This window comes from Molothrus aeneus, chromosome 6, assembly GCF_037042795.1.
Source record: "Molothrus aeneus isolate 106 chromosome 6, BPBGC_Maene_1.0, whole genome shotgun sequence".
Classification (NCBI taxonomy): domain Eukaryota; kingdom Metazoa; phylum Chordata; class Aves; order Passeriformes; family Icteridae; genus Molothrus; species Molothrus aeneus.
In genome coordinates, this window is record NC_089651.1 from 56,513,237 (window position 1) to 56,538,322 (window position 25,086).

The 25,086-nt window shown below is 42.4% G+C and overlaps 1 protein-coding gene across 1 annotated transcript in view; it reads left to right on the plus strand.

Moving 5' to 3' along the window:
- The window catches only part of KCNH5 (potassium voltage-gated channel subfamily H member 5), a 150,238-nt gene that overhangs the window by 12,289 nt on the left and 112,863 nt on the right, over nt 1-25,086 (plus strand). Inside the window, exons 2-4 of the mRNA XM_066551915.1 lie at nt 994-1,117; nt 7,984-8,090; nt 12,394-12,522. Of these exons, the coding sequence (XP_066408012.1) occupies nt 994-1,117; nt 7,984-8,090; nt 12,394-12,522 (360 nt within the window). The remainder of the gene's footprint in view (nt 1-993; nt 1,118-7,983; nt 8,091-12,393; nt 12,523-25,086) is intronic.

The window sequence follows — 25,086 nt, forward strand, 5'->3', positions numbered from 1 at the left end:
GTGAAAATCCAATAATCTCCAGATTATTTTTTTTTCAAAATTCATGCTTATAAAGAAAAAAGATAGAATTACTGTTTTTTAAAATACATGTTCCATATCCAATAGAATAATATTTGCAGAATGTACAATCCAGTCACAGTTATAAACACTCTGAGTAGGGCATGTGTAGCTCATGCAAACTCAGTGTCACTTTTATGTTTAAATCAGTATGCACACCTGAGTAAATGTCTGTTGTTGTCATAACCATTCTTTGGCTATTATGAGGAAAATTTGTAAAAATATCCCTTTTTTTCCCCACCAAGAACTGCTGAAAAGAACATTTCCTGTAATTTTTATGCAGCAGTGATTGTTAATAGCTACATTTTAATAGCTTTTTAGCAGCAGTGAATGGGACCATATAGTTCCATAGCTGTAGTGAAAATGGAATTGAAAACTAACAGTAAAAATAAGGAAAACTGAAGATTACCATGGACTGCAATTTTAAAACATCTGCTTTCCCCAGCATCACCTGGCACTCTGTCCTTCATCCCAGGGATGCTGGCTGTGTCCTGCAAAACAGACTCAGACCTGTCAGGAAGAAAAAATTCCTTCTCTCAAGCAAAAGAGTCATTATCAGCTTTGGTCATGGATACAATTCAGCATTTAAAACTCAGTTTGCCCGTTAATTTAATGTTGCTTTCAAGATATGTATCAAATAAAAATAAAACGTGCTGTCTTGCCCATATGTGGTTAATAAATGAATGCTTTCTAAATTGTTAAAGTATTGGGGCTTATATTGGTGTTTTGTGGTGTAGGAAGCTCCTTGCATTGCCAGGAGTTATCCTGTTTGATCCCAAATTCTTTTCAGATGTCCACTTGGATTTCCCTCTGAAACGCCAAGGTAGAAATCGCTGTCACAAAAAACTCTGCATCTGCTGTGTAACACAAGAAGGATTTCATTGTGCTTTGCCACTGACAGCAGCCCTTTCTCCCTTGTGCTCTTTGCCTTTTCAGAATCCAGTTTTTTGTTGGGAAACGCCCAGATCGTGGACTGGCCCGTAGTTTACAGTAATGACGGATTTTGCAAACTCTCTGGATACCACCGAGCTGACGTCATGCAGAAGAGCAGCACCTGCAGGTATGCCCATTGCCTTTTTTGCTGCCCCCTGGTGCACTTGGAAACTTTTTAATCTGCTGGGAAGAATGGTGAGGGTTTGGGAGAAAGGATTGAGGTAAGAAAGGCACTGTTTTGTGGGTGTTGAAGTCTTAAAAGAGGATTTAAATGAAGCTGATACAGAATTTATACAGCTCACGACTTATACAGAACATGGTATAAAGCACCTTGAAATTTATCCTGGCTAGTATTGGTGAGAATACACTCTAGCTAATGGTCCAGTAAAGAGGGTGGGGTTTTAGGTGATATAGTTCAAAGGCACTTTTGCTAGATTGTTCTGAGTTCTGCTGTTGCATGCCAGGAGGCAGTGGGCTCTTCTGCTGGCCCCTATTATTAAGCACACACAGAGCCCAGTAATGCACAAAGTGCATCTTTATTCCCAAGAGAGTGATTAGGCTGCTGATATATTTACTCTAAGCATTGCAGCTTTATGGCTTTTTTCTTTTATTGGTGGTCTTTCAGGAGCCAGCAGCTGTGATTTGTGGCTGGATGTGCATTTGAGCTGTGCCTGCTGCCTCCTTTAGAAAGGGATGCTTTTGGAGGAGGACTGGATCCCTGATGTGTGTAAATGTGTGTGAGCAAAGCAAACAAGGGACAGGGGCAAGAAGGGAGGGTTGAGATACAAGTCTGTGTAGGTTTTCCCTTTCTGCCTTCAGGGACTGACCAGTTCCAGGCACTGGGGACAGAGGATGCAATGTTTGGAAGTGTTCAAGGCCAGGCTGGACAGAGCTTGGAGGAACCTGGTCTGGTGGAAGGTGTCCCTGCCCATGGCAGGGGATTTGCATCTTTAAGGTCCCTTTCAACCCAAACCATTCTGTGATTCTGTGATGATTCTGTGATCTAAAGTGTTGATTTCTGGGAGATGATGCTGCCATACACTGGTGATCAGCTGGCAGGGGCAGGGTGGGCAGGGAGCCTGTCCCTGGATGGCAGTCACTGCTTCCTCCAGAAAGCAACATGTGCTGGTTATTGTAAACAAGGTGCCCTGACAAAGGCAGGAATGATGCATCTGACTCCATGTTCTCAGAAGGCTCATTTATTACTTTATTACGTTATATTATATTAAAGAATACCATGCTATACTAAAGAATACAGAAAGGATACTTACTGAACTGTGTTTGCTGTGAGCCAGTGCTTTTATAGCCTGTGCACATTAAAATAATTACAAAACCAGAATGGGATTGTAGGACACTGTTGAGGAAAGGAAGATTTAGCAATACCTGTCTGATAATGATGCACGTGTGCTTCAAATATTGAGGGGACCAAAAGGTTTGTTCCATCTGGGTGCTTACTGTGAACATGATAATCTCCTGTTACTATTTATAAGGATCCTGTTTTGAGCACATTCAAACAGGTCATTGAGATGAATTGTACAAATTGAGGAGGAATAACTGTGGAAAATGGAATTGGTAGTAAAGATTGTTTTTTTTCTTTCACCTTCATTCTAGACACCCATATCTGGATTTTGAGGGGAGCCCTCTCTAGTCAAGGCATGACCAGCACTGTTGTGTCTGGCTCTTGGACAGGCTGGATGGGGCTTTGAGCAAACTGGTCTGGTGGAAGATGTCCCTGCCCATGGCAGGGGGTTGGAACGGGATGATCTGTAGGGTCCCTTCCAACCCAGACCATTCAGGGATTCTATGAGTTACATGAGCAGAGAGATGTTCCTAACTTGTTGGGAGACATTCCAGAGCTGTAAGAGCTGGACAGATTTTGGATTAAGTGAGAGCTGGACAGATTTTCAGTGTAGGTAACATGGAACATGCAGCCTTCCAGAGCAGCTGGAGCTGCTCTCTGATGAGAGGTGTGGAGATGGTTGGTATTAAAGGCCAATGGTGCCTCCTTAGACCATTCAGCAGAATGCCATTGGAGGTTTTTTTGATATCTGGGGCTATTATTTACAGCAGTTTCCGAGTCAGGCTCCCAGTCCAGTTTTGCTATGTTATGCCCAGATTATGTTACATTATATATAAAATTTGATTTAGATGCAGGGTTTGTTTTACTGCTCTAAGACAAGTGCTTTGGGCTAAGAGTGCTGTGGTGCCACCTCCTTTGGAAGGGTCTGCTTTTCAATGCCAAAAATCCAACCAAATTAAATATACAGATACAAACAATGTATATCTAGCTCCTGATCCAAGTTGTTTTTATTACTGATCATGAGTGTGATAAAAGACAATTTATAAATATTGCAATGTTTGGTCAACTGGCCTCAGGCTTTAAGTGTTTCAAAATCATCTTTCAGCCCTACTTTTCTCCTGATAGTCCAGTGAGAATTCACTATATTCTCTTTCCCACCCTATCCCCTGCATTGGGACTGTTCATGTGCTGTGTTGGTGTGGCACTCATGGACATGGTTTAGTGATGGATGTGGCAGTGTTGGGTTAGCAGTTGGATTTGATGATCTTAAAGGTCTTTCCCAACCTAAATAATTCCGTGGTTCTGTGATTTTAAGTCTTAGATGGTCTTGCCTGATACAGATTACAGGGAGGGGTGGATCAGCTGAAGGCATTGTAGGTGTGAGTGAGTTTTGTTCCAGCTCAGGCAGTGAGCTAGTCCTGTGACAGGCTGGTAATTCCTTTGAATTTGTACTTCCCTCATCTTTTTAATCAGCAACAGGATGCTCACTGGCAGGAAAATCACTTAGAAATCCCTCACAGTATGAGTGCCAGTCTCCTTAGTTTCACAGGCACTATATAAAAAGCACATTGTACATAGGAGTCAGGCTATATTGGATGATGGGAGTTGATATCTGTTCTTTCTGAGCTCACATGGCACTCAAAACTGCATGTGTAGCTTGGGCTGATATATAGAATAATTGGTATAAGTGAGTGCTAAAATGCAGAGAATTTTTAGGTGGAAGAACTTTTCATCTGCTGTGCCAGGTGAAAATGAGCTGGCAGTCCAGGAGGAATGGGGTTCATGTGTGACTGAGACACCTCTAACATCCATTTAACCAAAAAAAAGCCCTGCCTGGAGGTGTAGGTCAACCAGCATCCAGGAAAATCACTGTGCCCAGTTGTCCCCAGACATGACCATGTGTGTCTTCATGAAAGAATAAACAGTTGTAAAACACTGAAATGCAGTTTAATGTTGCAGGTTATTTCAGTGTTCTCTAAATATTGCTGCTTGTCAGCTAAGCTCTGTGATTTCATCATACCTTAGGAAGAGCAGGCATCCTTTAATGGACCCACCCTGGCATTTGGCACTTGGCATTCACCTCAGGCTTTGCTCTGCTTGCCTTTCCTTGCACATGAGATTTTCACAGCCACTGTTCCCACTGGAACACTTGGTCAGCATCTCTGCCCTGCCTTGTTTTGATTTACTGGCCTGACAAGTGGGATTAAAAACCAGTCTGCAAGGGAAATCCTGGCTCCAGTGAAGCTAAAGGCAAAATTCCCACTGTGCTCAAAGAAATGGGATTGTGTGTGGTGGGTACAGCTGGACTTGAAGAAGGGTGGATTTGGTGCTGGGATGGCACCTCTGTGGCCTGAGTTTTGTGTTCTTGCAGTGCCAATGGTGTTTGCTCTTCACCTTGCAGAGTTTTGAAGCTAAATGTGTACAGATGTGTATCTGTATTTGCTGTTCCTGCTCTGCGGGTGTTTGTCTCCTGTAATTGATGCCCTGTCTGCTTTTGGATGAAGAGAGCTGTAAATTTGGTGTAGGGTTGGATGCCTTCTGTGCTTCACTTTTCCTCTGTCCTGGATAATTCCAGTCAAAGGAAGGAGGAATTTTTGCAGTATGCTGCTGCCCTGCAAACCCAGACCTGCTCTGATGCTGCTGCTCTGCATCCTGGCAAAGGACAGAGCAGCACGATGTGAACCTTCAGATGAGGCTTTTCTGTGCCAAGAGATGCTTTAACAGGAAAGTGGGAGCCCAGGCATCCTAAATGACAACTGGTCTGTTTTAGAGGTGGAGAAAATATCTAAGATTGTGCCTCTCTCTCTGTGTACTTCAGCAAGTCTTGCTTCTCTTTGATAAGTGTGTTTTCTGTGTAGTAAGATTCCCAGTAGCAGAGTGGGTTTGATATTTATGTCTTGTACAGCTTGCACTCAAGGCATTTGACAAGCACAAAATAACAAAAAAAAAAAAAAAAAAGAAAAGGCAGAAAAAGACAGAGTGATTGACTAAAGAAGTAGGAGTCCCTCCATGTGTACAAAATAGGACAGACTAAATTAAATTAAACTTGTGATAAGCAAAAATCTTATATAACTCATGCAGTAAAAGGCTCAGAGTTTCCTTTGGTGCTGTTAAAAATTGCCTTCTGAAAAATGTTTTTATTGTTCCAGAAGCCTTTATAATGTCTCTTTATGTGTGAATATAATATGAGATTTGAGCATTACAGGTTTACAGCAGCAATAAGCTGCTTGTAATTTAAAACATAAAGTTGATTGATCATGTTCTGCAGCACTAACTGGTATCGTCCACCTCTCATCATCAAGTAGGATTTGTCATTTTAACACTAATTAGTGATGACTTTCTGTATTATAAATGATGGAAAATCAAGCACTCAACAAATTCTTGCTATTTTTTCCTTCAGGATTATGAGAAACATTGTTTTAAGTCTCAAGAAAACAAAAAAGAGATGCATCAGAGCATTAAAAAGGCATAGATTAAAAAAAAAAATATGAAACTCTTTTTGTTGTCCTCTCCTGTATAAAGGTATAAAAGGTTATCAGGTGAAATGAGAAAAGGCAGATCATTTGAAAAGCAGCAGCAGGCTGTGTTCTGCATGTCCTCGAGACACCTGTGCATGTCAATGACAATCAGGGCATTACTGAAGCCTCGTGCCTGGGTAAAACCATTCCCTGCTGTCAGCTCCTCTGGTGGCACCTCCTTTGCCATCCCAAAGGTGACACTACCCCAGCACTGCCACCTTCACCACGCAGCCACGTTCCCAAGTGCCACATCCTCGTGTTTTCTGAGCACTTCCAGGGTTGGTGATCCCACAGCATTCCTGGGCAGCCTGCTCCAGTGCCTGAGCACCCTTTCAGTGATGTTTTTCCCAATACCCCATCTAATCAATGCCTGTGCCTGTGTTAGCAGTGGAGAGGAAGCTGTAGTGACACTCAGATGTTGCAGCCACTCTGGTGCCTCCATCACCCAGACCAGGTGTTGTGTTTGCTGGGAATGTCCCAACAAAGGCAGGAATGATGAATCTGACTCCATGTTCTCAGAAGGCTAATTAATTACTTTATAATATTATATTAAAGAATGATATACTATAATAAAGAATACAGACAGGATACTTATTAAATGCTAAAAAAAGCTAATAATTAAAACTGGTGACTTTTTCTGGAGTCTCAACACAGCTTGGCCCTGACTGGCCAAAAAGTCAAAGCAACTCACAGCAGAATCCAATGGAACAATCACCTGTGGGTAAACAATCTCCAAACACATTCCACGTGAGCAAAACAGAGGAGAAGCAAATGAGATAAGAATTGTTTTCCTTTTCTCTGAGGCTTCTCAGCTTCCCAGGAGAAAAATCCTGGGTGAAGGGATTTTTTCAGAGAATGTGAATGCTACAACCAGGCACCATCCTGTTGTGGGAACAGCTCCATTGCTTCCCTGGGCTGGCTGTGAAGGGAAAAGATTCATGGTCTGGCCTTCATTGAGTACTTTAATGCTTGCTGAGCCTCTAACCACTGTGTTGTTTTATTGTTTCTTTCAGAGCAGTAGACATAAAATAAATGTTTATTGAACCTTTGGAGGTCTGTTGATCAATAAGAGAAGCTGCACTGAAACCACAGAGGCACTGAGAGCTTTTCCCTTTCATATTCTCGGGGTTTTCTGTTGTAGGTTTCATCTGAGGCTCAAACTGTTTGTGAACTAAGAGAATGGGGGGGAAAAAGTCTGATCAATTAAAAGTATATTCATCCAAGTGTCTGGAAGCTTTTATCTGATGCTCCATTTTCTTTCAGTCCTGTAATTGGGAATTTGCACAGAGCAGCCTTCACTTATTTTTAATCCAGAGGAGAATGACAATAAAAGCCTGGCTGTTTCCTTACAAAGGCTGTCAAAAGCAAGGTCAGGGGGTTGGGTTTGCTTACACCAGCTGGAGGTCTGACCTGGAAAAGAATGCAAAGATGAGGTGCTTAAGTGGCAAGAAATAGCAGAGTTAAAATTACATTTTTATATTCTCAGCCTGGAGAGAGATGAGTCTCCAAAAGCTTTTTAGTATTTTCCACTGAACTATTAAAGAAATGCAGTATACAGTAAGGAAAATGAGGATGAATTTGGTTGTCTGATAGTAGTGCAGACATAGCTACACATTGCAGTCATTGCTCCTCACTGTTTAAATCCTACCTCTATTTAGATTGGTATTTAGTAAAAGAATTCCAAATATCTTATTGTCCCAGATGCATCTTGACACGATTAGATTTGCATCCATTGGTTCAGCCAACAGCCTTTACCTGTAGTAGCTTACATCCCTCCTCCAGAAGGATTTTCAGGAGGATTGAAGAAAATTTGGGAGATTTTAGAGGTTTTGTTCAATTTTCTCTGTTTTGACAGGAATACTGCCATGGCCTGCAGCTGTGGTGATAATGGTTTCATAAGCTATCAGCTTTTTCTAACCTTATATCCTTAAAGATATACTCAGTAAAGCACTTAATGAAGCATTATGTTGGATTTATTTCCAGTAAGAAGGTGGTCATGGTTACTCACTATTGTAGGTGTCCTTGTGACACTCTAAATATTTAAGTGGAGTGTAAATCATAATTAAACCTTGGTAAATGACAGTTCATAGCATCTTTAATGCTTCTGCTATTTTGGGTGACTGTAACAATGTTGTTGCTTGTCTAGAAAAAAAGAGAATTTTTTTCTTTTTTCAGTTTTATGTATGGTGAACTGACAGACAAGAAGACCATTGAAAAAGTCAGACAGACTTTTGACAACTATGAGTCAAACTGCTTTGAAATTCTCCTCTACAAGAAAAACAGTATGTATACATTTGTGTGTGGTGCTGGGAGTGATAAAGCATATTTAAAGCATGCAATAGACTGAAAGAAATTTTCATTTTGACATATGGGTAAATTTGGGGCAAGATTTGGAGAAGAAACAGGCATTTTGGTTGCCACAACTCAGAAAGAGATTTCTCTTTTCAGGCCAAGCATTCAGATTGCCAAGAATAGTAGTTGTTCCCTGCTGTCTCTAGTCTGACTCCTTCTTTCAAAAATATATTTAGTTTTGAGGATTGTTTCCCTGAAGGGAAACTGACTGGGTTAAGTGAAAGGAAATGCTGAATGAGATTCCCCCACATCCCTCAGGAAACTCCCCCATGTCTCCAGAAGTGAGAAGCCAGGCCCTGGTTGTGGAGTGGCTGCTCCTGGTGGTGTTGAGATGCCTCTTGTGTGTGTAAACCAACACGTGCCAGCTCTGGGGAGAGCACTAAGCTGGCACATGGCCCAGGGCTTAGTTAGAAAAACAGGGACTTCCATGGCTCAGTGAGATTCAGGGCCTCTGTTCCTTCTTCTTGGTGGCATTGGGTTTGCAGGAAGTTGCCAGAACTGGAGATTTTCTTCATTTTGTCTTAACCACGAGCCATTCCAGCCACATTTTCTGTCCTGGGCAGTACTGGCTTGTTGATTTAGAGCACATTCTGAGCACAGCCCATGCTGTTCTGTGGCCTCCTGCTGGACTTGTGCATGGTGAACAGATCTGCTGAGCTGGTGGTTGTGATTCCTGTTGTTGTCAGTGGAAATGAGCAGTCTCCTTCACTAGCACAGGCCATCTTCCAAGATAGAAAGCCAAAATTCAGATTAAAGGTGGTGGTTCCTCTATCTGCACAGAATTAGTCCAGGTGACTGGATTGGTGGCCAAGAGCAGCCCAAGACCAATCCTGATGGAGATGTTCTCAGTTTGGCTCTCAGTACAGGGTGCAGGTGCTGTGTGGGGCTGGGGATCTTCCTCCCTGGTTCACCTGCCTGGAGCCCAGAATCTGAGGCCATGCTTCCCCTGGGTGGGCTTTGATGCTCACATGGGATTGACAGAGCTTTGCCTTTGATGCTGACAGGGGATTACCAGAGCTTTTCCCTGCATGCTGGGGCTGGGGGAAGGGAATGCTGTGCCTCAGGAAAGAGCTCCCTGTGCCTGACTGCCCCATTTCACTGCAAACTCACCCAAACCTTTCATGACATTGAAGGGAGCGTCCTGGACACCTCCTCTGATGCTTTACCTCTGCTTTCCCTTTTCTAGACTCAATCTTCCTGTGTGGGCACTAAAATAGCAGGAAATGCCTGTAGAGTTCTCAGTTCTGCCTGCATCAAGGCATTTTAGCCAACATATTAATTAAAGAGAGAAGGCAGAGCAGCTCTGAAGTCCAGCTGTTCCTGCAGGTGCCCAGGGGAGCCCTCCAAATGACCTCTCTTTGGTTCCTAAGCATATGGATGTGTCTATTCCACAGATCTTCTGCTTCTCTTCCCATTTCCTGTGCATTCCAGGTCACCTGGATGTCCCCTCACATCAGGGGAATCTCCTGGGACAGGCTCATGTTGGGTATCTTTGCCAGTGGTGGTGCCCAGCACTGCTGTGCCCTGTGTCCATGTGATTTCCAAAGTGGATCCCAGAGACCCTGTGCTCACTCCAACCCTGGCTTCTCTTAGTAAATGCTGCTCTTGGCTCTTGCTCTAGAATGGACCTGAATTTTATTCCTTCCTATTTTATTTATGTATAAAAAGAGAAAAGTCTTCTCGTGGTGACTTTCCTGTAACAAGGCAGATGCTTTTTTGCTTTGGGTTGTGGATTGTCTGCTGGAGCTTGATGATGCTGCAGAGATTTATTGAGCTGCAGTTACCTTAATAAAATCTTCACCTTTGCCCAGATCTCCAAGCCTACACTTTCCATAAATTATGCAGGATTACAGAAGGACTTTATGGAAAATTACTCAGTATTTCTCTCTGGGTTTGAGTCACTTCCCATCCATAACATCTGTTGTCAGCTTTCTTCTCCATCGCCCAAAGCCCAGAACCTCAACCCCTCACTGATGCTAACAGGCTCACTCTGGGCTCAGCAGCTGCTCTGCTCAGGGTTTCCTTCCATTTGTCATTCTCTGAGCCTTGTGGAAGATGCTCCTTAGGAAGACACTGCCTGCTAATCCACCAGCTGAAAATTGGAGCAGAGAAGGAAATAAGGATTAGCTATCTGTTGGTATGAATGTACTTCTGCAGAGTGTAGGTGTGGAAAGGCTTGTGTTTATCACCTACATGAGGCTTGCAATGCCTTCAGAGCACTGTCCCACCCACATTTTCAAACTGAAGGTCCAGATGTGCTGTGAATTTTTGATAATGTGGTACAATATGGGGTTATTTTGTTGATGTTGGGTTTTTTTTGTTTGTTTGGCTTTTTTTTGCCTTTACCCATTCCCTTTTGCTTCTGGCAGAGGGAGATTTTGAGGTTTTCAGGTTGTTTTCCCATCCTTCTCTGCTGTGTTAGAGATGATCTTTAAGGGCTGATGTTCTCTTGCAGCATCTGTTTCACTGCTGCCTTCAGCATTCCCCTTGGTGTTCTAACCCAGCTTGTAGATTCCAGCTTCAAGACTTGAAAGCTTGCTGCAACTCTCTTCTGCTTTGCTGCATTCCCTTATTACATAGTCCTTACATATGCCCACACAACTATTCACCAACCACATTAGGCATGCCTACATATATATATACACATGTATATGCATGCCTCTCTCTATATCTCTATATATGAATATCTATATGGTAATACGGGAAACATCTTCACTGCTTTTTCTCATTTTGCTGCTTCTACAGCAGTAGCCACCTTGCCTCTGTCTTGGATTTTTGTCAGCACCCTTGTGCAGGGTGTTTTGCCCACTTGCTTTTATCTCCAAGGGTACCAATGGATTCCCAGGTATAAGTGCAAATTACTTCTCCAGAAAGCTGCAGCACTCTGTTTTAGTAGTTATGAAAAGTCTTTTGTCTTGGGTTAGCAACTGGGAATTAAGATGATCAAGTAATCAGCATAATAGCTTTGGAATTATCACAAAAAGCAGTCCCACATCTCTCCCACTTCTCCAGTTAACTGGTAGTGAGTTACTGGTTTAATCTGGGTTGAATTTCAATAAACCCTTGTGGGTTTTAACCTTCCCCACAGTAATCCTAGCCCAAATGGTTTTCTCTGCCCTCTGGGATCTGTGCTGCAGCTCCTGGCACAGCTCCCGGACCTGGTGCATCAGAGGAGATTTGGGGGGGCCAGGAGTGCCCCTGTGGGATAACAGTGGGCAAGAGGCTTGTGTCAGTGTGTCAGCTCTCAGGCAGCTCAGGAGAAAAGCCATTCTGTCAACTGGCTGAAAGCACATCAAATCCCAGAGGTAATTATCTGGCTGTGAAGGCTTTTATGGCGCAGCGTGCGTAGGTGCTCATTTGGGAGGGAGGGACACAGAGCTCTGCTGGATGGAGAACATCTGACATTCCCAGCCCTGCAGGGAAACAGGGTTTTCCAAGAAAATTGCTCCAGTGTTCTGGGATTTCACCTCTGCATATATGTAGGGGACTGCCATGTGTGTGTTAGCCTGGAAGCTGCAGCTCCTGAGCACCTGCAGGAGCTCTCTGGGATTTACCAAAAGCCAAGCTGGCCATTCTAAAACCAAGGGCTCTTTTTAGCTGTTTATTTGGTGGGTGGTAGGATTTGAAAAACACTTGGTTTTATTTCAGAAGTTAGGTAGAGATAACTGTGCTGGGAGAGTGCTGCACTGGGCAGGGCAGTGAGGAGGTGGAGGTGTGACCTGAAACACAAAAAAAAAAAATCAAATCTGATTTGTCCTGATAGGACATTGAGAGTCCAACTCAGGTCCTCTTAAATAATGTAGTCATATAATATTTGGAGCAATTCACAGTATATTCCATCATTTTTGGATTTGATAGCTCCATATTATGTAAAGAGGGAATCAAAGATGCCATTCACCTGGCTTTTTCTCACCTTTCTACATTTCAGACCTCAGTTTGTGCAACATGCTGGGAAAAAACAAGAGCAAGAGGGGAAAAGCAATGCATTTTATTTCAGAATAAATTTTTATATAGCCTTCTGTCTCTGTTTATCATCTAGTTAGATTAATGAATCTGTAAAAATGGGAATATGTTGTTTTCCTTGGAGGAAGTAAAATTAAAAACTCTGAAAAATGCAGAAATATTGAGGTACACAGCTAAACTACGTGTGTGTTTTAATAATGTGTAAATGTTATGGGTTGGGGGTAGTTTGTGCTACACCACATTCCAATGTCACTTTTTTCTCTGCTCCAGGAACCCCAGTTTGGTTCTACATGCAAATTGCACCTATAAGAAATGAGCACGAAAAAGTGGTTTTGTTCTTGTGCACTTTTAAGGATATCACTTTATTCAAGCAACCGATCGAAGATGATTCAACAAAAGGTAAACATGAAATACATTTTTATTTTTGTGAAGGATAGAAGTAAATGCTTGAGCTCAGACCTGTCATGTCTGTGATCTGTGTCTTGAACTGAGGAAATGTTTTGTGACCTGTCAGAGTTTCAATGCCACTCTCCTAAATTATTTAGGAAAAAAAGGTTAAATCACCATGAGTGGAAATTCCCTACCAATATTTTTGTAGAGTCACAAACCTTCATTTTTCTTTGTAATTCACTTCTTCATCACTACAGCAGGCATTTCCTAAAAATTACACAGTTTTGAGTGGTTTGAATGCTGTTCTGTTTTGGGAGATCTTTCTGTTATGGGACAGGTGTCATCTTTTCAGGAAAAAAATAATTCCAGCTCCTTGTGATGAGATGCTGATATTTCTTCCCATTCTCCCTCTTGGAGGTGAAATGTGAGACATCCTGCTTGAGTAATTTATTACTGCTGAGGAGTGATGACTGCATGGCAGTGGGCATTGTGCTTGTTACTTATCAGCTGCAGGGCAGGATTTTGTTGGAATGCTCTTGTCACTGAACAGCTCCTGGCCAGGCCTGCAGCCTTGCAGGAGAAATTTGTGGGGAAAGGTACAGAGGATCTGACAGCATCATCCTCTGCTTTAGTTACAAAACACGTGTCTTGTGTCAGGTTTACATGTGTATTGCTTTGGGTGAAACAATGCATGCTTGCATAAAGAAGGACATTATCCACATCTCTTGGAAGTTGCCTCCTGATGATTAATTCTTTACTATGTTTTTCCCTTCATGCTTGAAGAAGGTATGATATCTCACTTGGAGCTGGTGTGCTCTAAGCCATCTTCTTTAGGATAAAACGTTGGTGCCATTTGAATGCAAACAGCTTCTTAATATCTAGATAGCACTTATTGCAAGTGTTTGGATAACTGAGAAATCAGTTTATAAAGGCAGACTCAAAATGAAAGGCTCCCCTCTGAGCTAACACTAAATATGACAGGGTTTTTTTTTGTCTAGAGAGTATTATCCATAAAATTATAAGATCCTGATATAGGAATACCTTCTCAGCCATCATAAACTTTATTGCCTTTACAATTTAGCTAGCAACCTGCAAATGTTCTGTATTTCACTTTCAGCTCCATAATGTGGAATTCTTCTGCCTGGAAAGAATCAGAATTTTTTAGGGTAAATGTCAGTTAATTAAAAGGACTTTATAGGTATCTGAAGGCATGGGACTGGCTCCTTGCTGCAGTGTATGTAATACATAGTGTGAGCCCATCAAGGAAAAAGCCAGTCTTTGCAAGAATCCTCTTGTAAGGTTCCCTATTTGATGCTTTCTGGGGGAACCAAGATGAATCTCACATGGAATAGCTCCCAAATCTCCCCTTTTTCCCAGCTCTGCCCCACTTCCCACAGGACTGAGTTGCACTGAGAAGTGTTGGTCTGCAGCAGGACAGAGAGAACATACTGAAGGTGGCTCTCAGATGCAGAAATGATGAATGTTGCCTCCTTTGGATTCTCAGCCTGGGGGATTCTCAAACTCTGCTGCCTTCCCAGGGGAGGCAGGGATGTGCTCTAGAGGCTGAGCTCTTCCCCTCCCCATCTTGTGGCTGAGGAGGAGCAGAACCCACGTGGCATCCAGAACAGGAATATGTGTTCCTATGGGAAAGAGCAGTAGCAGTGAAATGCATGACTTGAGTGCTGCTGCTCTGCACTGGAGAGCACCATTAATTAAAATGCCAGGTATTAATGATGGGCATCACAAAATACTGCCCTCAGAAGCCAGAGAGGCTTGACTCTATGTCTAAAGAGCCCTTATTTCTGTCAAAGTTATACTCTAAAACCCCCAAAACTCAAACAGAACATTGCAGAAGGAGTGCAGCCACATTTCCCACATTTCTTTAAAGCACAGAATTGGAGCCTTAAGAATCTGCTTTGGTTAGAGCATTGAAGTGCATTGATCTGTTCCTCCAAGAAACCTCATCATCACAAACCACTGACCCAATTTTTCTTCTGCTTCTGTATAAATTAAAGCTTGTCTTTTGCATCCTTGATATAAGGAAAACATATTCAAATATTTGCAGCACTTTGCTACAGGGTGGGAAAACAGCACTGTTGCATCACCCTGTGTGTCTCAGCTGTGTGGGTCTCTGGGATCCCACGGCACTGGGATCATAGTGGTTTTGTGTCAGACATGGTGCTATGAGAGATACATAATTCATTGTCCCTGCAGATAACGTTACAATGTGCTTAGAAGCTGCCAGGCCACTTCCTTTTTGAATTATGAGATTGGTAAATATTCACGTTAAAATTTAGCAGAGAATTTTTAGTGTCTTGTGGGAAAGGGTTTCAATAAGATGCTGCTGTTGAGTGCTGGGATTTGCCATTGAAAAGGCTATTTTTTTTTTCCTTTTTAAAAGAAGGATATTTCTTAAGAAATTCTGCCAGGACCATGCAATACATAATACATAAGTAACTATGGTGCAGATGAGTTACTGTGTGTTACTTATGGGAGCAGTAAATTTGAGATAAAAAATTCAGCAGGAATAAAATATTGATGTCATTATGCAATAATCTCTCCATACCAAAATGTTCTGCACTGTTCAAAGGTGTGTTGCTTTGTTGTGAAGCTTCAGTATATCATGCCATGTGAGGTATTTAAATCATGCCACTGGTTGTATCTACACTGCAGAGTGTCTGTGTGTCCCCACTCCTGGAAATACCTGGTGGGGTTGGCATCTCGTGGAGACCTTGCCAAGGAACAGCAGGTTTGGGGGACAGAGAGTGGTGCTGAGGATGCAGATCTGCCCAAAAGTGTCAAGCAGCTTGTTGGGTTTGGAAAACAGGACACACAAATGAAACAGTTGTCTTACTACAAAGCACTTTGGCAGGGTGAGGTGGGATTTTTTGTTTTCCTGATGTGGGTTTAAAAATGTCTTTGTTGAGCGCAAAAAATGCAGTTGACTTCACGGGGAGAAGCCTCGTGTGAGCAGAGGGAGTCAGAGAGGTCTGGGACACTGTGACAGATGGTGTGTCTCTGCTTACCTGTGTGCTCACCATTTACTCTGTTAATGCTGAAAGGAGGAGGAGGAGGAGGAGGAAGAAGGGAGGAGGAGGGAGCTTTGCTTGCCAGAGGGAGTAAGAGTAATGAAAACTTTTCCTGGGCTCACCCAGGGGGCTGTGAATTTGCTGCAGACCAGAAAGCTGTTGAAACTTTCTGGACTGTAAGCAAGACTTGAGAAAAGGGATATTTTAAAGCCACCTTCCTCTCATAAAATACAGTGACAGAGATCAAGACCCTTGTTTTCTGAGAGGGTACAGGCAGTTGACTGAAGATTGGACTGACTTTTCTTGTTACTTGTGCTCCAGTCTGTTATTGCTGGGTGATGCGTGGGAGACCTATGATGTATGGCAATATAACAGTGACCAAAACCTGCTGTAAAGCCATTCCTTGTAAATGGAAAATTACTTCAAAAAGTGTCTAACCAGTCAAAAGTGTCAAAACCCCCCAGCAACTCCAGCAGAAGCAGCAAAACTGATGATGGAAGGAAGGATCGGCCTCCTGGTTGAAGGAAGGATCAGCCTCCTGGTTGATGTGTTCCCTCTGGGGTAAAGGTGCCACTGGCAGCTTGGAGGTCTGGAGGGTAGAGAGAACCCCCTCCATTGGTTTGGGTTTGGATTTTTAGTGCCCCAGCTCCTGAGCCAGTGGTTGATGAGCCGTGGATATGGGGGCAGTGTGGAAGAAGAAGAGGTGTGAGAATTCATGGTGAGGCAGGAGGTGATGGCTGCCCTTGGTGGTCACTGGGCCAGTGCTTTATTTTCTGGTTAAGGAGCTGTGCTCTGCTTGTCTGATCTCTCCTTTCCTTCTGCTCCTCTTTGCTAATGGGAGTGTTTTTCTGATGTGGATTCAGAAACAAGCAGCAGGTCCCACCTGTGGTAGCAGAGGGCCAGATGCCCAGGTCTCTGTGCTCAGCAGAGGTGGAAGGCCATTACAAGCATATGAAAGATCCTATTATGTATTTTCTTTAGGCGAATAAAACCCAAAGGATCTTTTTTTTTTTAATGTTTGTACCATTGTCAGGTCACAGTTGGATGCTTTTATCAGCTTGCTGAGCTTTTATTCTGTCTTTACCCAATGGCCTTTTAAAAACATCTGAAGACTTTCAATTCCTCCAAAGACACACAGTGGTAATAATCTTCTGTTTATTTGTCAGGAAAAAAATTAAGCCATTTTTTTGGGCTCTAACTATTGGAAGGGTGAATGGGGCCACTTAAAATGTTAACACCATTTGAAGCCAGGAGGGCTGTAGAGTCTATGGAACAAAAAGTTTAAGTATAGGGAAAAAAAAAAAAAGACCAGCAATTTTGGTTAATAGTGGAGTTTCACCTAGTTGTGCAATGATTTTATTCGCTTTGTTATCATCAGTGAAGAAAAAACGTGGCCTCTATGTAAACTTTGAATTTTTTGTTGGCTGGGATTCTCACTTGTTATCTGGAGCCTCTGTGGAGTGAGACATCAGGCTTGTCACATCTGTAGTGATGGGGAAGTTCTAGTGAATAGCGATGGGATGTAGAATCAGGATGCAAAGTTGTGTTAATGAGCCCCCTACAACTCAGAATGGTGTGCTGTTAACAGATGGGATCAGGAAATGGCACAGCAGGATCCTGAAGTTGCTTTTTTTTTTCTTTTCCCTTTTCACTTGCTAGAGCCAGACTCTGATAATCAAGTCTGTCTGGGACAATGCTGTAATGCTTCCAGTGATATAACTCTTCATGGTTATATAACTCTATATAATGATACAACTCTATCTCAGAGTGTGACAGGGCTATAAAAAGTGTAGTAGTTGCAGAAATATGCACTTATGGCTTGCTAATCCTTCCTAAGCCTATAATTCTGATCCTTTTTTATCTTTAATAAGTGCAAGTTATTAAGCATATATAACTAGTTGCACATGGGAACCTTTTTTTCCTTGAGGAGATATCCATCCTGATAATAGAAGAAGTGGGTGGAGAGATTAGAGCATGAAAATAAGGTTTCTACCTTTAGCTGAAGCACAGTGTACCCTGTTGAGTACATCACCTTGACAGTAATCCATCACAGTAATTTAATAGGTTACAATTTGGATATCCTTAACATGTTTTTATTGCTCTTTTCTATGGCTGTAATAACAAGGGTCACAATAGAGACCCACTTGTTCTCATGCTGCTTCCTTCTGCTGTGATCTGAATTTTCCCTCCCTTCCAGGCAGCAAGGAGATCACCCCCAGTTCTCCATTCTCCCCTGGGTCTAGAGTGCAGCAGAAAGGGCTTTGGTTTGGGAGGGGTGGCAAGAATGGGCGTTTGCCAGGACACCAGGTGGGTTTTCAGTGCCAAGAGCAGACAACTCAGAGCAGTGATGCTGAGAGGGAATATCTTTTAGTATTTAGACTGTTAGATAGTATTCAGATAAAATACTATTTTAGGTAGTATTTTAAACCATCCATTTGGGATAGGCACAGCTTGCCATTTACCTGGAAGACCTTCCAAGGTTGCTTTTTTCCTGTTCCTGCAGGACAAGCATCCCTGTTATTCATCCCTGTTAATGTCTTCAGTGGTGTGCTGCTGGCACTTTCTGCAGACACTGCACAGGCTGAATAGTCCCAGAGAGATTTACTTCCTCACTTTCAGGAGTGATGCTCCAAGGCCTTATTTCCACTCCCTCTTCCCTCTCTGTATCCTTTTTTGCTTTACTGCTGCTGGAGACCCACCGTGTTGAAGAAGGGGGAATTTCCATTTCCATATTCAGGGCTGTTTAGTTTCTTTCACAGAAATGAAATACTTTTTCTCTGAATCTGTTACAGCCTTTGGAGCCCTTTGTGTGCTCCATCAGCAACCTATCAATGCACATTAACTGTCTGCAAATTTCTGGAAGTTTAATGTGCAATGAAAATGAAATCCCATTGAAATGAAATCTAGCCCTGTGAGAGATTGAATTAAACTGGAAGCTGATCTTTGAAGCAGAAGCTGTTTGTAGATGGATACACTTTGTGTGTAGAAAACTGAACACTCATCATTAGCCAAATCTAAAATAATAACTATAAATGTAGTGGGGTTTAAAAGTCTGATCTGTGTAACACAGGCCATTCCACTTCACTAAGTTGCTCCTCTGCTGAACCCATGAACTTGTGTGTAACTAAATCATCCCCTCCAGGGAGGCATCCAGTATTGATTTAGAAGAGGCTGAGCATGCACTACATTACTTACTATGTTTTGTGCTTCTCCATTAGGCTTTTGGCATTAAAGAAGTGTCAAATTAGCCTGGCTTCAGCTTCTTGAAATGGCATCTTCTTATGTCTCCTTTCCCACTGTATTAAGAAAGTCCCACTAAGGCACTTACACATATAATCAGCTCATCACTGTGCCTCCATTTGATAAAGTAAATGAGTTCAGCTCCTTAAACCTCTGTCTAGACTGAGTTTGAAGGTCTGGTGATGGCAGATACGTGGATATTTTAGGTCCCCTTTAATCCAGATCATTGGCAGCAGTAGGGATGAAGCTGTGGTGGCCTGGATTTCATCCCCCCAGGTCCCCAGTGAGTTTCTGCAGCAATTATTGTGGCCAGGTGGGTTTCCAGCTAATTCCTCATTATTGCTCATTGCTCAGCCTCCAAGCCGAGTTCTTACTGTTATGTATCCAAGGAGCAGGTGACTTTTTGCCAAAGCCAATTACATGCTGAATTGCTCATCTACCCAGACCTTTGGATCCTTTTCAGACCTATTCTTTCCCTGGGACATTTCCCCCTCCTGTGCTGGAGTTAAAATTTTCATTGCTTTTCTCTGGATGACTGTTTTCCATTTTAAACGTGTTTTAATGGCACGTGCCCAGGCATCAAGCACAGCCTCCTGACTGTCCTCAGTGCTGTTTAACATTCCTCTAATCCTCCTGTCATTTGACACTTCTATCAGTCATTTTATAAGGACTTTCATACCCTGGAGATAAGCACTGAATAGGATGCCTGGCCACTGGTGTCCAGAAGGATCCCAGTAATAAATTTTTACTATTTCCCACTGCTCCTCGTTTGATGCTTGCCAAGAAATAAATTTTTCACCCATTTAACCTGTAATTTACTGAACTGTGTGGTCTCAATATCTTGTTGAGAGTGTCACACAAGGGTCAATTTGGTGAAGATTGCTGTGCAAGAGGCTTTGGCCACTCTGTGTCTCTGGGGTGATTCAAATGCAGAGCCAGAATGAGATGATGTGATGGGATGAGCACTTTGCTATCTGACCAACTAGTAAAAGCCAGTTAACGGATATTTACACTAATTAGTATTTTTCCCCCTTCTTCTTCCCCAAAATTGCACCTGTTTTTCTACACTTATGGAAACTAATACCCCAGTGGCCCTGTGTTTGTGTATAAAATTTCTGCCTTATTTGCAGAAAAGTGAAATGTAAGAAGTTGGGCACTGTACATTTAAGGCTATTTGAGAATTAAATTAAAAAATATTTTGCAATTTTAAAATGTATGCCTAGTGTAGTCTAGAGTTATATAAATCTTAGCTCTCCTTATCAGTAGATCTCAAAATGGCTTGCAAATTAGATAATTAGCATTATCTTCATTTTAAGGAGGAGAAGCTGAAGCTCAGAGAGGTAAAATGATATGCCCAAGATTACCCAATAGTTCTTCATCCATACTGAGCTCCCCAGCAGTTGCAGTGGGTGGATAGTAACTGGGAAGACAACACTGAGCAAGAAGGGAGGTTGGATGTAAAAATTATCCCAGGAGTGCTGTGCATTTTCAGACAGTGGAACACACAGAGTTTTAATTCCAGAAATTTATCCCAATATTTTGAATTTCATTTTAATAGGCTCTAAGTCCAGAAATATTTTTACTGCACCATGGGAATGATTGAACATTGTTTGACTATTAAGCTGTTTATTCAGAAATCTTGTTTATTCCCCTGTGTCTCTAAAAACCCAATACTGGGATTATCAAGTTTTTCAGAGAGACAGTGAACTCTTTCAGACATACTTTGCCTGCAGTAAAGAGCAAACAGCCAGCCATTGTCATGATTTTACTGCTTGAGAGCCTAGAAATAGTTAGGATTTATACATGCTAACTATTTATGCCAAAGGATGATCTGTGTTACCAATTGAATTCCACACTTCCTAACTCTGAGCAGTGCTAGCTCTTTGCTCTTGTGGGTAAGTCATAAATTATGTATTATTTAAGCATTCTGCATGTTAACTGCTTTGTGCTTCTCAATTACATCAGAACAATCTTCCCATGGCTGGGATCTGTTCCCTGTGCTCCTGCAGGCAGGAATCAACACAAGCACTGCTGGAATTGTTTTTTTACACTGAATATAATTCTTAACCCAAGTGTATTCCCTGTAATCTAAGGTAGGGGATAGTTCCCTGTTATACTGATTTAAAAGTCATTATTATTTAAGACCAGACAAACCCTGACAAAAAGGTTAATTGCAACCCAGTAGAGTTGCATTAATGCTTTATTAGGGGCAGCTAGTCATGTCGAGGTTTTTCAGAGCAAGTGCACCATAAAGGACATTAACATTTCACCTTGAGATTTTAAACTCTTCATAAACTCTGATATATGAATTTAGCTTTAAAATAACATAATGTAGTTTATGAACTAAGTATTTTTTTTTCAGTGTGGATGCTAGCTGGGTGGTTAGATCTGCATTTGAAACTGTGCACAAACCCAGTCAGAGAGACTGCAAATTTTCAACTCCTAATTAAATTATGGTGAGAGTTCTAAAGGTTTTATCACTTGCATTTAGTTATATTTGAAAATATTTTCTGTTTTGTGAGCTTTGTGAGCGTGGATATCCTTCTGATTCCAAGGTTTTGTCTCCACATAACCTTCAGGAAAGAGTCTCAGATGTCTTTTCCAACCTAAACGATTCAATGATTCTGTCTCATCCATTCCAGCATCACTTCTGCTTGGGGAAGCCTCTCTTGCTGCACTTTCTTTGGAAAGATTTTAGTCTGTTTTTTGTTTTTTTTTATGCTCTGCCATACACTGCATCAATGTCTTGGAGCTGGCTGATGTTTCTCCCTGCCCAGGGAAGGCAGCAGGGATGAGGAGCAGTGTTGGAGCTGCTGGGGGTGTTTGTGTGCTGGACCCATCTGCAGGGTGTGTTGTTGGGGAGCAGGCTGGTGACCAGAAGGGCACAGAGAGGTCCCTGTGGCAGTGCAAGGGTGCAGCTGGCAGAAATGTGAAAATGTGAAGCCTCTAAATGAGTCTGGAAAGGATTTTGCACACAGAGAAAGCAGCGAGTGCGGCTGTGGAGGGGAGGCTTGTCCAGAGCAGCTGCCCCAGAGCTGTGCCCATCCCAGAGATGCTGCACAGATGTGCCCATCCCAGCAGTCCAGTGTAAAACAGAAGGATGGATTTGGGATCCCAGGGAGAGAGATGTGTGGGCATAATAATTTTATTGGAGGAGGAGCTGATGGAAAGGCATGTGCTGTGAGTGGGATATTTTGGACTTCCTGGTGGTGGAGGGACAAAAGGATCAACTTCTAACCTTGAAATACCATTTCCCCCTCAGGAGCCATGTAGTTTCTGTAGGGGTGTAAGAATCTATACATTCATAAATCACTGAATTCATCAGACCCTTCTGGAAAGCTTTTCCTCCTCTGTGCTCTGTGGAGGTGTTTGGGTGCTCTGACTGCTTCACCTGACTATTCCCTACCTCCCCCCTGTGCTCCTGCACTCCCCCAGGAATCCTGTCACAACATCAACAGCTTCAACCAGTGTCACAGCATCTAAGGTTTAGAAAAAATACCTTTTTTAAAAATTAATTTGGTATTCCTGTTTTTATTTCTCTTCAGAGAAACCTCTGGCTCAGCTGTTGTGTAAAGGACATCACAAAGTCATCTCTGTCTCAGTTAGACCCACAGTCAGAGGGCTGTCAAATTGGCAGTGTGGTTTAGGGCAAGAGGCATGGAGAATAGTGGATGTAAAATATTTAATTGTGTCTAAAATGCATGGAGGAAGAAGGAAGTTTCCTGCTTGGGAGGGCAGCATTACAGCTGGGCCAAGGCAGAGAGTAGTTTAGCCCATGTCTATCAGCATGCTTGCCTTCTTCATGTCCTGTTCTTGTAACTGTTAAACCTCCAGTTTACTGAGAATGCAGTAATTATACTTTGAATAATGGATAGAAACAGGCAAATATTTTGCTAGGTTTCTGTTTAAGAGATCATTGTTTTGGATCCTGAGAGTGAATGCAGATCACGAGGGTTTTTTTTTTAAAGCAGGGAACAAACGCTTCTTATTTTGTCCCTGGATAAGAAAGTAATTAAAGAGAATCAGGGGAAACAATAATTTTATTTATAAGCTACTCCAGAATTTTCCATTTGAGGTGGTCTCTGTGTGAAACACCCAGTTTAACTGCTTGTAAGGAGAAGCAGCTGCTGGCCTGATCTGGTGTGTGACCTGATGATGATGCTTTTATTCCCCAGAATCTGAGTGCAGTGGTGCAAGTTCAGGGTGCTTTTTTCAGGCAGTGCTGTGGAAGAAAGATGCAATCCAGCTGAGCTGAAGAAAGGATCAAAAGTGTTGCATTTTCTCATAAGTACATTTTTGTTTTTGCCCCTCTTGCACCTGCTATTTGTGCATCTCCTTTACTCCTTCCAGACTGAAAATATCTGTGAGGACAGACGGTCACTAATACTTGAGATAAAATTATCATTCTTTTCAAGTGTCTGTCTAAAGAGGAAAAGAAAGGAGAGAATCTTTTGAAGAAACATTGACAGCAGTAGGCAGCTATGCAAATTTTCCCTGGTCTATTTAAACATACACATTGGTTTCAAATATAATTCTGAACTTGTCTAGTCTACAACAAGGTCAAGAAAGAGAGAAATGTACCCTGTGCAGATTATTTCAGACACAAGGCAGCCTGTGTGCATTTTCACCTTCCCACTCATAACCCAGCATCTTTCTGTTGCTGTGTTTTTATTTCTCTGGGGTTGTAAATAGGAAACAAAAGAACTTGGTACTTTTTTTCACACTATTGCAGATGGGTAGATTGGAGCAGGTAAAATAATGCTGGACTTGGTGCTGAATTGGAGATAAAAGTCATGTTAGTGTATTCTGTGCTTCCAGTGTCCAGAATCATGGGCTTCACAGGGCTGAAAGAAATGTGAAAATGTGAAGTCTCTAAATGAGGCTGGGAGGGTTTTGCAGAAGGTCTGCTCTGGCACAAAGCAAAGCTTTGGTCTTGGTGGAGAAAGGACACGATGAAATGGTTTGTCCTGTGAAAAGAAGAGGTCACAGCAGATGAGCAGAGGAGTAACCTTGAATGCTAAAATATGTGGCTTCTTTCTTTCACATGACATTGATGATTTCATGTGGTGGTAAAGAAGGATTGAAAAAAATCATAGTTTTTCCTTTCTTCTTATTTTTACAGCAAAAGGGTTGCTGTTGTCTGGTGTGCAGCTTATTGCTCCATCTTCCCTAACTCCCCCAGGAATTCTGCATTTATGGTTATTGCAGGACAGATGCTTTTCTTACCTAGAACAGTGACAAGGGATTTCTTACCAGTTCTGCTTTTATAAGAGAGGTATTTTAAATCCTGTATTTTTATGAGAGGGATCTCTCAGCCTGCAAAGCACCATGACAGAGGGTTTCTAGAGAGTGCATGAAGCATCTCCTGTCATTGGCAGCCTCTGACTCTTCTCCAAATCCTCCTCACTGCAGGAACTGGCCTGAGCAGTGAGGAGGAGATGGGAGGGATCACCCTCCTGGACCTGCTGGCAGTTCTGTGTCTCACTCAGCCAAGGATTTCCACCATGGACACATTCAGCTCAGTCCTCTGGGAATTCCCACACCATTTTCTGCCAAACCACTTCTCAGCATATATTGTCCATGGGGTTGTACCTCCTTAGGTACAGGGCTTTTCACTTCTCCCTGCTGGACATCCCCATGGCCCTGTCACTACTGCATGGAGCTGGAGTAGTGACAACACTGGGATTTGACAAATGAGAGTGACTTGGGCTGCACCCAGCAGTTTGTCTGTGGTGGTTTTGTTTTTGCTGAGCACTTTTCCATCACTCTTGTACTAGCTGTGAGGCAGGATGACAAAGGTTGGCTGGACCATATTTGTCCTTCTGGACCACAGGGAAATATTTTTCCAGGGGAAGAGGACCATGACTGAGTACATGCTGGTACCTGTGAGTACCTGCCCAGGACTGGAAGTGAATGAACACCTTCCTCGAGGAGAGCTGTTCTTTTTCCCTGGTTCTTGCTGTGTGTGTGCAGTGACCCAAAATAAATCACCTGCATGCAATGTGGCCTCCAGCAATTACTAGAAATGCTGGGGCAGAGCTGTCACAATGCTGTTACCAGGCTCACTTGAAATTGCTGGTTTAGAAAAATAAAGAACAGTTCTGACTTCTGTCTTAAAGCTTCTGCAGTTTTAGAGACAATTAGGAGAAGGAAAAGTGCAAGGACTTTTTAAATAGAAATTAATAGTTCACAGATCACTGTATTCTGCCTTGAACTTGTTAAATAGAGAAAGTGCATATTCCTAATTGAATATCCCTGTAATCTCCAGAAGCATGAGACATATCCAAACCTCACATTTAAAGTT